General features: G+C 39.5%; 1 protein-coding gene across 2 annotated transcripts in view; it reads left to right on the forward strand.

Moving 5' to 3' along the window:
- Positions 1-518: 518 nt before the first annotated feature.
- The window catches only part of LOC110494482 (calcium/calmodulin-dependent protein kinase type 1), a 57,939-nt gene continuing 43,218 nt past the window's right edge, over positions 519-15,239 (forward strand). The window contains exons 1-2 of one of the 2 annotated variants that reach the window (XM_021569590.3): positions 519-642; positions 7,946-8,059. In XM_021569590.3, coding sequence (XP_021425265.2) covers positions 7,974-8,059 — 86 coding nt within the window. In that variant the 5' untranslated portion in view covers positions 519-642; positions 7,946-7,973. Of the gene's footprint in view, positions 643-2,628; positions 2,746-7,945; positions 8,060-15,239 lie in introns of those variants that run through there. The other variant, XM_036950541.2, reaches the window with a different exon arrangement.

Genomic DNA, 15,239 nt, shown 5'->3' on the forward strand with positions numbered 1-15,239 from the left:
GTGGTGCAGTTTGTTTGATTTTAATTTTGCTTTAGTCATTGATAACTTATGTTGTCTATTCTTCTCACCCTGACATTGTGTATAGCCTATGGCGACAATACAGATAGGCATATTGAATACAATTCCAGTGGGAATGGATGTAGCCTACTTCTACGACATGTCATCATTGTAACACATGTCCCATCTAATGAAATATTAATTTGTTGGATGTCTTTAGTAGGCTTTATATAGCCTGTCTATCTATAGCCTAACGATTTATCTAATCATCTGGGACAATTTACAAGTCCAGATAGCCTTTTTGATTGCTACGTTCACCATTCTATTTAAATTAACATAATAACAAAAAATTGAATGGTGAAAGTAAAGATGTGTCCTTGGACCGTTCATGACGGAATGCCAAGCAAATAAAATAAACCAATTATGAAGCAGCTTGCTTACCTGTGTGCCACAAACAGGTTATTGATTGGTTGATTAACAAGAATGTTCGGCCCCTTGTGTGTTGGCCACTCCCTCCGCTCTTTGCCTGACGTCAGGAGAGTGCTGATGGGGGGGTGTCGAATCCAGTTTTTCGGCGAACGCCGCGAGTCTAATTTGGAGAAGCAGTGAAGAAAGAATCGACCTTTGAGATCGTGCAATTTACAGGTATGAGTCTCTGTCATGTTGATTGTAACATTGTCTGGACAAAAGGAAAATTATTAACATAATCGAGATGTATTCGCTATATGGAAACATGCCCCAAACGCGAGAATAGTTGACATTTCTGGTCTGTTTGAAATGTTAAACGTTAGCCTAAATAGTTTATTAAGTTTATAAATATAGTTTCTTAATAGTTGAAATTAATAATGTATGGAAAGTAATAGTTTAACGGAGCTGGTTGACATCACAGAATGAAACCAGGTTATGACTCTGCCGGAGAGACGGACAGTGCCCCGTCATATGGAATGTTCATTCATAATATGCATGCTAATGTATTACATTAATATTAATAATGCCCAGATACTGAAGGGCATATTTGTTAATGGCACTCTGTGTATTTCTCAGTGGATATCAGAGGGACTGATGGAGTGTGTGCAAACCAATAGAACAAAGATAAACTGAAAGCAGTGTTTAATTTCCCATGAAAGTTATTATTCACATTCGAGAGTGTGTTATACTTATTGTACTTTTTGTACATACGTGTTTAGTGCCTTACTGAACTGGAATGCTTGAGGTATTTTGTATTTTCCTCTCTCTCTCTCTCTCTCTCTCTCTCTCTCTCTCTCTCTCTCTCTCTCCCTTTCTCTCCCTCTCTCTCTCTCTCTCTCTCTCAAATTTGTGTTCATAATTTTTTTAGAGTCAATGGTCAAGGATATTCACACACATACATGCACACACACGCACGCACACACGCACGCACACACTTATACACACACAGACACGACACGCACACACACACCATCGCTTTCTTTCCACATGCCAGCTCGAAGGAGAAGGCGGCTTATCAATTAATAAGCTCATTTTGAAAGGGATTTGCTTAGTGTCCTGGACACCGGTGCCCCAGATGAGCTTGTGGTTCAGATCAGGATGTTATCATGACAAGAAGAATGTGATATCTGTGTATGGACAGTGAGATGTTACTGTAACACAGAGACACTCATGTGGCAGCTCTCAATGTGGATTTATCAGTAAGGATAGCCAACGTGTTCTTGACTTCTTGTCATAGGGGGTAAAGTTATGTCAATAGGCCAAACATATAAAGGTGTGTTATCTACAGTGGATTAAATCGACTGGGGACACAGCATGTATTTGCTCAAGGCTTGTCTGGAATGACTGTTAGGCTAGAGCAATTTTGAAAACTTATAGCATAATGAGCGGAGCGGCAGGGTAGCCTAGTGGTTAGAGCGTTGGACTAGTAACCAGAAGGTTGCAAGTTCAAACCCACGAGCTGACAAGGTACACATCTGTTGTTCTACCCCTGAACAGGCAGTTACCCCACTGTTCTAGGCTGTCATTGAAAATAAGAATTTGTTCTTAACTGACTTGCCTAGTAAAATAAAAAATTAAATGATTGCCATAAATATTGACCATGTTTTTAACCTGATTTGTTTTCTTTTTGTTATGTCATACTTAGTTTCATTGTTCATATGCACACCTCTGTCCCTGTTCTCTGTTGGGGGCCAATATCATGCACAAACTCACACACATAAACATACACATACACACACATCCCTGCTGCCCTTTGGCATTCTCTGCCATGCTCATATGACAGCTATGCTGCTAGGATAGTCCAGTCTAACTAGCTGTGTGTGATCAGGAAATTATCTCTATCACTAAGTGAATGATGACATTATACAATAAAGATAGATAAGCTGGAGGATCTTTATAGACAGATTGTACTCAATATGAGTTTCAGAGAAATGGCCAGGATGTTTTTAATTTTCCATTGCATGTTACTGAGGCCTTATGAAGCAAGAGGGCTTGCCAATGGGTCTCCCCACTTCCTTTGTGTCTGTGTGTGTACGTGTGACTGTGTGTGGATGTGCATGCGTGTGGCTGTCACTATGTTTGTGTCTGTGTGTGTACGTGTGACTCTGTGTGTATGTGTGGTTGGAGCACATCTAAAAAGGGACTCCTTATCTCTTTTGCTGCAAGCCTGTGAGGTCACAGGTTTCAGAAACTCCCAGTTTGTCAAACTGCCTTCTCATATATGTCAGCACTTTTCTGTATGTGTGTTTCTTCTGTCCACTGCGCAGCAATGGGAAACCAGTGAGTACAGTGCTTCTCTCAATAAGCTTAACAAGGGCGAATGCTGCATGTCAAATAGCTCTTAGGAATGTGGTTATGGTTATATCTTTTTATCCAAAAAGCCTGCACAATCCTGTTGCCTCCCGGATATGTCGCTGGGCGTCTTGACGTTTCCTGATGAATGCAAACGATCTAATCAAACAGAAAAGCTTGTTTCTCTCAGAACATTGTTGGGAGCTCTACCTGCATGTGGTCCTCTTCAACTTCCCTTTATAACTTCTCCTATCTGCTCATGTCCGCTTATGCAAGTCTCAAGCCCTACTGTTTTTATATAAAATAATCCTTGTTTGTTTTAAGACACTTATCCCTTGCTCTTTTGGAACTCTTTCTATTGTTTTTGTCCCTTTTGAGAGCTCAACTTCAGCTCTATAAGCCTGAATAGGTTAATGTACATGTACATAATGTACAGGTTATGTACATTGTATTGTATTGTGGGTCTTGGATAAATCTACAATTGTCTGTGTTCATTGGCCTGTCCTCTGTCCTGTTCAACTGAGTTGCAGAAGTGTCTCAAGCATTTTGGAGCATATGCTTATATGCATATGCTGATACTCGATACCATAGCTGAGGGAAGTAGGGGTGCTGTAGGTGCTGCAGCACCTCCTGATAAAATGAAATTATGTTTTCTAAATTATATAATTACTCCTGACTGAATTTGGGCAGCACACGCTCCAAATAACGAACAACTTGCTACCATAGAAATATAATCCATAGAACCCAGCTAGCACATAATGTTCTGAGAGCCATATAATTATTAGAACTGGGTGAGAGCGTGGTTGTCCTTTGAGTATTTTGCATACATCCTTCCCATAACGTTTTATACAGGTTTCCTCATGGTTTTATTTAAAGTAATGTTCTCAAACTGTTCAGATAACGTTAGGAAACAACGTTCTTCTGTGGGAATTTCAGTACAGCATAACGTTTCTTCGTGGTTCTATTTAAAGTCATGTTCTCAGAACATTGAGAAACAACGTTCTTCCGTGGGAATTTCAGTACTTCAGCATAACGTTTTCTACAGGTTTCCTCATGGTTCAATATAAAGTCCTGTTCTCAGAACATTAACAAAACTTTCCATAAAAAACATAAGAAAACATTATTAACGTTCTTGAATGTTATTTAAAAACATATACATTCCGTTCTCAGCATCAACAAAACTCTATCATCTATCTTGTTAAGTGTGTTCAGGTGTGTTGGCGTCCACAAATTGGCCAAACCTGATCTTAATGAGTGCTTGTTTCCTTTGAAATTAGGGTCTGTTTGAACAGACAAAAATGAACAGCTTGGTATGGGTTAAAAAAACAACTTTGCATGCTAGCTCCATCCTGGTGGCGCAGTGGCCTAATTCCATGGATAAAGAGCAGAAGATCATAGGTTTGAATATCACTGATGCCATGCCACAATAAAAATGCATTATAAATGCTTAAACAAAGCAATTTCTAATTTCTAATGTGTTCTATCTGTGTTCAAAACAGTTAACCCAAACTAGCTAGCAGTGTTATTAAAAGTCTTATTTTAACATGTTCTCAGAATGTTATTTAATTACCTTCAAATAACCTATTATTTTTGTTATCAGAATGTTAATTAAATCTCATAGGAAAACTTTCAGGGAACCATAGAAAAACATTCTCAGAACCCTCCCTGCAACCTAAAAATGTACATTCCCAAAACAGACAACATTTTCACTTCTGTTCTCAGAACGTAAAAAAAAGTTCAGTTTTAAAGGTCAGGAATTGTATAGCTTCGTTCCAAGAATCAATGGGAAACCAAAAATGTACATTCCCACAATTTCCAAGGAACCAAATATGCTAGCTGGGAAGGGTTTTGGAACCTCACCCTGGTAATATAACTGGTAAATGGGTATGCTCCAAATGGCTGTTAATCCTGACTTGAATGGGTTCTATGGATTCAATTTCTCTTTGCACTGTCAGTGAATAGCTAAAGTCCTTTTGCAAATGTCATAATACCATAGCGGAAAATACCTTTGTAAAGCAAATGGCTACTGCTAAAACGAGAACACTAATTTGTCAGTAGAAGCTACCATTTATTTTGTCAACACCTCGGACGAACAGCACTTTTTTTTCAAAGTCGCTCAGGCCTATGTTGAGACCATCACCAGTACGGTGAGAGGCCTAGGCTACCCGTATTCATGCTATCTTCATCATTGGGTGAGTCAATGCCACTGGAAAGTTGATTTAGTAGCTTACTCTTGCCTATAATATTTATATATTTACTCCTATTATTGTACAATCTGTGCGTCTCTTCTTTTTTTAATTAAAAAAATATATATATTTATACCCCTTTTTTCTCCGTAACTGTATGCCACTAGGCAAATGAAATAGATAGAATGTGTTATTATAACAGGAAAAAAAACCTGCACTTCCAACTCAAAACATCTTCCTGCGGCTAAGCTGTATATTGTACTGTATAAAACACATCTATTTAGCCAGTACAGTGGATAAACATATTATAATACATCACATCGACACACTTAGAGTGACAAAGTTGCGTTAGGAGGTAGGTGAAGGAGTCCACCAAATGCAGGTATGGCACAATCCAAAAGTCAAACGCCCTCGACAACAGAGACACCCGTTACTCACGCAAAGAGGAACAAACAAGCTCCTAAATAACACACTCTTATTAAATGCGTGAAACAAAAAATCGGGCACAACCTCACCAAGCAACATCACAAAATAAAACAATCCAGCACAAACCTAGGCAGGCAACAGGGTAAATATATACACACAGAAATTAAGGCAAATGAAACCAGGTGTGGAAGAACCAAATACAAAACAAACAGAAAAGGAAAAAAGGATCGGTGATGGCTAGTAGGCCGACCGCCGAGCGCCGCCTGAACAGGGAGAGGAACTACCTTCGTTAGAAATTGTGACACTTAGACTTTAACAGTTGTTAAGGTAGAGAGAGGTACAGTATAAGAAGACACCCTTTAATAGAGAAATTATAATCCATGCCATTGACAACTTTAGCAGCTTTGATCTTTCTGAACAACATTGCTCTTGGCCAGTATCTCTTTGCAGTGCACCTGTGTCAACTAAGGGCCCATAACACAGACACTCAGAGAGCATATAGGCTAGGGCTGCGTCAATACTTTCCTCTCTGCTTACTTTCCTTCAACTGCTCTGATCTATAATAAATGGACAGGTTTTAAGCGAAAATACCCGTGTACATTTCCACCATGTTACTCTCAGCGATCCCGTCTTCTCAGCTCAGTGCAGACCAGGAAGAGGAGAGCAGAGGAAGCCACTAGACTATTGAGATGCTGCACATGCTACCAGACCAGAAATGCCCAGAAGACTTGTGTTACTAATGAGAGTAACTGACAGGGCTCTCTCTTTCTCTGTCACACATTTGACTAGACTTCCTCTTACTGCTTCCCCAAGCAGATTGCTTTCCATACTGGTCTATGATGTCTACTTCTAATTTCAGTTCCTTTTATTTGTATAGCTTTCAGTATCCAAGTTTTTTCCATCAACAACATTTATGCGAGTATAGTAACACCATATCAAAATCACAACAGCTGTGATAGAAACAGGATGTTTCTGTACAATTTTATAGATGATAATTTGTTCATTCGACATGGTGGGATCTTTTTGTGTTGCAAAAATTTATTATTCATGAAATATTGATGTAAAAACCATCCTATCGAAGCAAACTTTCAGTCACACGATGATATGGTGTGTGGTCCTCCCACGATGACTCGGGAAATCATGCAATTTATTAGGCTATAGATGAAATAATTTATGATGAATTTACCAGGGTGGTGAAAGTGCAAGGTTATCTTGATGCTCCTTTCCAATAAATATTCAGGGTCTTATTCTGGTGACATGACGATTGATGCTTAACTGCTGGTTGACAAATACAAATATTATCCATAATAATCTCATCACATAGACTAGCCTACCCGTACAGCCTACCCGTACTGTATCTCCGAGTTGTTGGCTAGAGATCACGTGCCAAGACCAGAGTAGACAATGTTTAATATTTAATGCAACAGTTTTTATGACAAAACTATCGGTAGAGTTAAAAATGTGATGGAAAAACATTGAACTTTTAATTTTGATTACAGTGTTTTAGCTAAGTGCTTAATGCATTCTTGGCAATAAATCTCTTCCATTCGCACAGACCTGGTGGCGTAGCAGGACATTCAAGTCACTGGCAACCAAGAGGTGGTGAGCTCAAATCCCAGTGTCCCAAGTGTGCTCATAGTGAAGAATTTAACCCAAAAAATACTTTGACTAAAAGTATCAAGTTCACTCAACAAGTCATTAAATCCAAATGTGTCAGTTTCACTTACTAAATTGAAGTACCTTTAGATTAACTTAACTCAACATTAGATCTAGATTGTTTCCCTGCTGTGTTAAAATTCAAACTTTTTAAAGTTGACACAACCATTCTTTTTTTACAATGCTGAAAGATTGTGTCTGTGAGGACTAATTGTAGTAACACAGAAATTGTATAATGTTTGACCTAGTTGTGGTTGTTTTATTGGTTGAATCATAACTGCATCTACTATCCACATTGTTTCGGTTTAAAAGTCTAGTCTCTGATAATTCTCTTTGGTGTTCGGACTGGTAAGAATAGCAACGCGAGATGTTGAAGGGAAGCTTAAGTTTAGTTGATTCAGGATGCTACGAGCTTAAGTTTAGTTGATTCAGGATGCTAAGAGCTTAAGTTTAGTTGAGGTTAAGGAAGAATAGGACTGACAACCCATGTCACCTGAAGCAGTTTGTAAAAGTGTGTCTCTTCTGTGTGAAATATTTATGGTTTTATGTGCCTGATTCACCTTATGAAACTTAGTGTCCAGGTAATTCTAACACATTTGTGTGTCAAACAAAAAAATTCCAAAATATGTCCAGTCCAGTGACTTTTTCAGTCATCCCTTATCACTTTGTCTTTAAATCCTTTTCAGTGTGACCCTGTAAAACAACACATTTCACTGCACCTATCTGGTGTATGTGGCAATAAAGCATATATTTTAAATTTTATTCTCTATCTTATCCTCAAACACAAAGAACTCTAATCGTTTAAATTTCAACTCATACCTAGACAAATATTTGGGTCTGCAACTATCCAGAAAGAGTGTGTCTTGTCTTAACAGTTTTTTCCCGTTGTCTAAACAATCAGTTTCTCTCCTCTTCTCCAGTATTGTAGCCGACCGACAGAAAAGAAAGATGCCTTTGGGTGACGATGGACATTCCTGGAAGAAGAAAACATCAGATGTGAAAGAAAACTACGACTTCAAGGAGATCCTGGGGACGTAAGTGCTGAAATCATATCTAATTTTGTTGTTGACAATACGATTCAAGAGTGTCTGAGCCTTTTACTATCCCTCTACTCATGATGAGAACACCCTGAAGAGTGCACCAGTGTTATTCAGATGCAGGCTACAGAACTATAACCATAACTACAGAGGGACATTTGCAAGTGTTTTCTGTACCTGTACTTATTGAATTTGTATGTTTGACATGGACTGACTTGACTACCTCTTTAGGTATAACGGTCTTGTTTAATGCAGGCCACAGTGGACAGTGTGTGGGTAGAAAGTGATTGGGGGATATCGTCTTCACGTAAAGCCCTTAGATCAGGAATCTAGCTTGGTGATATGCCAATTGGTGGTCATTATTAATGCTGAGGTCTACTAGCCTATTGGGAAAATTGGCCATGGTTTTAGATTACATTGTTTAGTTGTGTGTGCAAGTGCGTTTGTGTGCTTGCGTGCCTGTGTTCGTGTGTGGGTACGTGTGTACATGCTTGCTTGCACATGCGTGTGAACGTGTGTGTGTATTTGTGTCTGTCTAGGCTCTCATGTCTCTTTTGTACGTGTATGTCTGGTCCAGTTGATAATGTATTCTAACAGCAGCTCTGGGGTGTATATACTGTATGATATAACTTGCCTTGCTCCGAGCAGAGCTTTGGCGCGTCACACGTATATTCACTGAATTATAAACGGCCCGGGGGATTTTACACTTTTGCTTTTAATATTTAGCTTTTTATGCAGTTTCCAGAGTGTGTTGTGTTTCATGTCTTTATGTGATTATAGTGGAAATTACGGCAATGGTGTGCTAGATATTCTGTATCACATTAAGTATGAAAGTGCAAGCTAAAATATAGATTTTTTTTTACAGAGCTGACATCAGCTGTTCTATTTTGACATACATCAGAAAGTATTCACACCCCTTGACTTTTTCCACATTTAGTTATGTTACATCCTGAATTTAAAATAGATTAAACTGAGATTTTGTGTCACTGGCCTAAACATAATACCCCATAATGTCAAAGTGTAATTATGTTTTTAGAAATGAATACAAAAATAAAAAGTTGAAATGTGTTGAGTCAATGAATATTCAACCCCTTTGTTATGGCAAGCCTAAATAAGTTCAGGAGTGAAAATGTGCTTAACAAGTTACATAATAACATATAACATAATAACTAAATATTTAACTTCCATACATTCACAAGTGCAATACACCAAATTAAAGCTTAACTTCTTGTTAATCTATAAATCGTGTCTGATCTCAAAAAGGCTTTACAGCGAAAGCACACCATATGATTATGTTAGGTCAGAGCCTAGTCACAAAAAAACATACAGCGATTTTCCAGCCAAAGAGAGGAGTCACAAAAAGCAGAAATAGAGATAAAATTAATCACTAACCTTTGATGATCTTCATCAGATGGCACTCATAGGACATCATGTTACACAATACATGTATGTTTTGTTCGATAAAGTTCATATTTATATCCAAAAATCTAATTTGGATTAGTTATGTTCAGTAATGTTGTGCCTCGAAAACATCCGGCGAATTTGCAGAGAGCCACATCAATTTACAGAAATACTCATAATAAACTTTAATAAAAGATACAAGTGTTATGCACAGAATTAAAGATATACTTCTCCTTAATGCAACCTCTGTGTCAGATTTCAAAAAAGCTTTATGGAAAAAGCACGCCATACAATAATCTGAGTACAGCGCTCAGATACAAAAACAAGCCATACGGATACCCGCCATGTTGTGGAATCAGTAAAAGTCAGAAATAGCGTTATAAATATTCACTTACCTTTGATGATCTTCATCAGAATGCACTCCCAGGAATCCCAGTTCCACAATAAATGTTTGTTTTGTTCGATAAAGTCCATAATTTATGTCCAAATACCACCTTTTTGTTAGCGTGTCCAGGCAAAAGTTCAGACGAAAAGTCCAAAAAGTTATATTACAGTTCGTAGGAACATGTCAAACGATGTATAGAATCAATCTTTAGGATGTTTTTATCATAAATCTTCAATAATGTTTCAACTGGACAATTCCTTTGTCTTTAGAAATGCAATGGAATGCAGGTCGCTCTCACGGCCACGTGCGTGGCCTTCTGCCAGACACCTGGTTGAAACAGCTCTTATTCTCTCCCCTTTCACAGTAGAAGCCTGAAACAGGCTTCTAAAGACTGTTGACATCTAGTGGAAGCCTTAGAAAGTGCAATATGACCCCATTTATACTGTATTAGAACGAACAATGAGTTGAAAAACTACACACCTCAGATTTACCACTTCCTGGTTGGATATTTCTCAGGTTTTCGCCTGCCATATGAGTTCTGTTATACTCACAGACATCATTCAAACAGTTTTAGAAACTTTGGAGTGTTTTCTATCCAAATAATAATATGCATATATTAGCTTCTGGGCCTGAGTAGCAGGCAGTTTACTCTGGGCACGCTTTTCATCCAAACATGAAAATGCTGCCCCCTATCCCAAACAGCTTAACATGATTTTTGAATGGCTACCTTATGTCTGTACCCCACACATAAAATTACCTGTAAGGTGTCTCAGTCAAGCAATGAATTTCAACCGCCAATTCAACCTCAAAGACCAGGGAGGTTTTCCAAACCCTCACAATGAAGGGCACCCATTGGTAGATGGGTACAAAAAAATTGAGACATTGAATAAACCTTTGAGCATGGTGAAGTTGTTAACCTCTCTCGTGTAGGGGGCAGCATTCTGAATTTTTAGATGAAAAGCATGCCCAAATTAAACGGCCTGCTACGCGGGCCCAGACGATATGATATGCATATAACTGGTAGATTTGGATAGAAAACACTCTAAAGTTTCCAAAACTGTTAAAATAGTGTCTGTGAGTATAACGGAACTGATTTAGCAGGTGAAAACCTGAGAAAAATCCATTCAGAAAGTAGTTTTTTTTTGTTTTGTAGTTTTCTATTCAATGCCATTACAGTATCCATTGACTTAGGACTCAATTTGAAGTTCCTATGCCTTCCACTAGATGTCAACAGTCTTTAGAAATAGTTTCAGGCTTGTATTCTTATAAATGAGGGAGTAAGACCAGTCTGAACGAGTGGACCCTAACGTGATGCCAAGTTTTTTCAGGCGCATGTTCATTTCTTGTATACCTTTTATATTGACGCCGTTATTGTCCGGTTGAAATATTATAGACCATTTAGGCTAAAAAACAACCTGAGGATTGAATATAAACATCGTTTGACATGTTTCTATGAACTTTACGGATACAATTTGGATTTTTTTTGTCTGATTGTTTTGACTGAGTTTGAGCCTGTGGATTACTGAAGAAAACACGCTAACAAAGCGGAGGCTTTTGGATATAAAGAGACTTCATCAAACAAAAGGAACATTTATTGAAAATGTCTTCTGATTGCCACCATATGAAGATCATCAAAGGTAAGGGATTAATTGTATCTCTATTTCTGAGTTTTGTAACGCTTCTGCTTGGCTGGTTACTGTTTGTAATAATTTGTCAACTGGGCTATGTTCTGGGCTAGGTATGCTTTCGCCGAAAAGCATTTTCTAAATATGACACTGTGGTTGGTTTAACAAGAAGTTAATCTTTAAACCTATGTAAAATATGTTTTGTTTTCTGAATTTATATAATGAGCATTTCTGTAATTGAATTTGGCGCTCTGCAACCTCACTGGATGTTGGCCAGATGGGACGCTAGCGTCCCACATATCCTAGAGAGGTTAATTACACTTTGGATGGTGCGTCATTACAAAGATACAGGCCTCCCTCCTAACTCAGTTGCCGGAGAGGAAGGAAACCGTCCCCACAGTGACCGTACTTACATATCCCAACCAGAAGCCATGGATTACAGGCAAAATCTGCACCGAGCTAAAGGCTAGAGCTGCTGCTTTTAAAGAGCGGGACACTAATTCGGACGCTTATAAGAAATCCCACTATGCCCTCAGACTAACCATCAAACAGGCAAAGCGTCAATACGGGACTAAGATTGAATCCTACTACACCGGCTCTGATGCTTGTCGGATGTGGTAGGGCTTGAACATTATTACGGACTACAAAGGAAAACCCAGCCGCGAGCTGGCCAGTGACGCGACACTACCAGACGAGCTAAATGCCTTTTATGCTTCCTTCGAGGCAAGCAACACTGAAGCATGCATGAGAGTGTGTGATCACGCTCTCCGTAGCTAATGTGAGCAAGACCTTTAAACAGGTCAACATTCACAAAGCTGCAGGGCCAAATGGATTACCAGGACGTGTACTCAAAGCATGCGTGGACCAACTGGCAAGTGTCTTCACTGACATGTTCAAGCTCTCCCGGACCTAGTCTGTAATACCTACATGTTTCAAACAGACCACCATAGTCCCTGTGCCCAAGAAAGCGAAGGTAACCTGCCTAAATGATTACCGCCCCGTAGCACTCACGTCAGTAGCCATGAAGTGCTTTGAAAGGCTGGTAATGGCTCACATCAACACCATCATGAAGGAAACCCTAAACCCACTCCAATTTGCATACCGCCCCAACAGATCCACAGATGATCTCAATTGCACTCCACACTGCCCTTTCCCTCCTGGATAAAAGGAACACCTATGTAGGAATGCTGTTCATTGACTACAGCTCAGCATTGGACACCATAGTACCTACAAATCTCATAACTAAGCTATGGACCCTAGGACAAAACACCTCCCTCTGCAACTGGATCCTGGACTCCCTGATGGGCCGCCTCCAGGTGGTAAGGGTAGTCAACAACACTTCTGCCACGCTGATCCTCAACACTGGTGTCTCTCAGGGGTGCGTGCTTAGTCTCCTCCTGTACTCCCGTACACCCACGACTGAGTGGCCAGGCACGACTCCAACACTATCATTAAGTTTGCTGACGACACAACAGTGGTAGGCCTGATCAACGACAACGATGAGACAGCCTATAGGTAGGAGGTCAGAGACCTGGCAGTGTGGTGCTAGGACAAAAACCTCTCCCTCAATGTGAGCAAGACAAAGGAGCTGATCGTGAACTATACGAAAAGGAAGTCCGAACAAGCCCCCATTAACATCAACAGGGCTGAAGTGGAGCGGGTCGAGAGTTTCATGTTCCTTGGTGTCCAAATCACCAAAAAACTGTCATGGTCCAAACACACCTAGACAGTCGTGAAGAGGGCACGACAAAACCTGTTCCTCCTCAGGAGACTGAAAAGATTTGTCATGGGTCCCCAGATCCTCAAAAAGTTCTATAGCTGCACAATCGAGAACATCCTGACCGGTTGCATCTCCTCCTGATATGGCAACTGCTTGGCATCTGACCGTAAGGCGCTACAGAGGGTAGTGTGTACGGCCCAGTACATCACTGCTGCCAAGCTTCCTGACATCCAGGACCTATATACTAGGCAGTGTCAGAGGAAGGCCCAAAAAATGGTAAAAGACTGCAGTCACCCAAGTCTTAACTCTATTTTTTTAACTGCATTGTTGGTTAAGGGCTTGTAAGTAAACATTTCACGTTAAGGTCTATCTACACCTGTTGTAATTGGCGCATGTGACAAATAAAATTTGATTTGATTTGAAACCGCTCAGGGATTTCAACATGAGGTGATTTTACCATGTGTGTAGAATTTTTTTAAAATTCAGGCTGTAACATAACAAAATGGGGAATAAGTCAAGGGGTATGAATACTTTCTGAAGGCGCTGTAGTCCCTGGTGGAGGGTAACATTTATCCTAATAATTGTAATAATAATAATAATAATAATAATAATAATAATAATTTAATTTATTTGTATTTATTTGTATTCTTCAGTGATGTTGTTTGCCTGCTCAGTGTGTCGACGTGTCCACTGACCCCTGACCCAGGAAGTAGTTAACAGAGGGGCCCTGGTGCCCTTTCCCTGAGAGCATGGAAGAGAGAGACCGGCAGGAACCAGAAGTTACAGGAGAGACAAACTATATTCATGCAGGAGCCAGTTCTAGTGAGGAACTTTACATTAAGAAGGCCTTGCAGTACAGTGTCAAGTAAGATACAATTATGAATATTATATCCATATCTTCGCTTAGGTCAGGTCATTGGTAAAGAGGAATGAAAGGTTGAAAGAGACTAAATGTCTAGCATGTACAAGAAGCAAACAGAGAGAAGAGCCAGGAGTTTGCATGAGATACATGCAGGAGGCCAGCTGTAGCTCCATCAGAGTAGTGCCTGTGTCAGTGCCAGTTGTAGCTTCATGAAGCCATTCCTTTCAACCACTTTGTGTTTAGGTTCGAGGGGTCTGCCTTCTACACCAAAGCGTTGACTAATCCAGTCGACAGGGCCTTTCAACAGGGTCTACTCTCTTCATTTAGCACTGAGTGGTGGATAGATAGGTGGCTCTGTTCCCCCTCACAATACCAATGATGAGAATATTGTTCCCTGTGTGTGTGTGTGTGTGTGTGTGTGTGTGTGTGTGTGTGTGTGTGTGTGTGTGTGTGTGTGTGTGTGTGTGTGTGTGTGTGTGTCTGATGTAAGGCTTTTTTTTTTTTACAATGTTTTTTTATTTTTTATTGACATAAATGAGTGGTTAACAGATACACACCCTAATGGTCAGAGTGCGCTGGTTATTTCTTTAACATTTAGGTCAGAGGATTTCACGCTCAATTCCCCAGTAGTAGGCGTTGTAAGGAACTTTATTGTGATTCTTTAGACTGCTGACTACTCTGTTCTGATCTCTTCCTGGTGCCTGGATAATGGAATCAGGCTAAACCTATTGTTCAGTGGAGGTGTTTAAAAGGCTTTTGTGGACCAAACAGTGCTATTCTCTTACCAACTATTCCCCAAACCCTTAGGGAGGCTCTCAAACTAACGCCTGTCTTTGCGTGCATTTGAAGTGAATTTACCTGGGATTATGTTGTCTCTATGCTGCTTGTCTCTTGACATTTTTTTTTATTACTTTACATTCATAGCTTCTGTCAGTTCTGGCTTGAGCCTACTCTATTTTGTGCAAAGAGTAAAACATTTAATTTTATTTTAAATGTAACCTTTATTTAACTAGCCAAGTCAGTTAAGAACAAAATCTTATTTACAGTAACACTTAACAATGAACTCTTTAGATGATACAGGATGTTTATCTAAGGTGCACTTACATTAGACACACATACATTATATGAAGTGCCTATTAAGTACACACATGGATTATTCTTAGTGAGGATTTAAACATCATCCA

The sequence above is a fragment of the Oncorhynchus mykiss genome, chromosome 17, assembly GCF_057628025.1.
Source record: "Oncorhynchus mykiss isolate SJ-2025 chromosome 17, ASM5762802v1, whole genome shotgun sequence".
Lineage (NCBI taxonomy): Eukaryota > Metazoa > Chordata > Actinopteri > Salmoniformes > Salmonidae > Oncorhynchus > Oncorhynchus mykiss.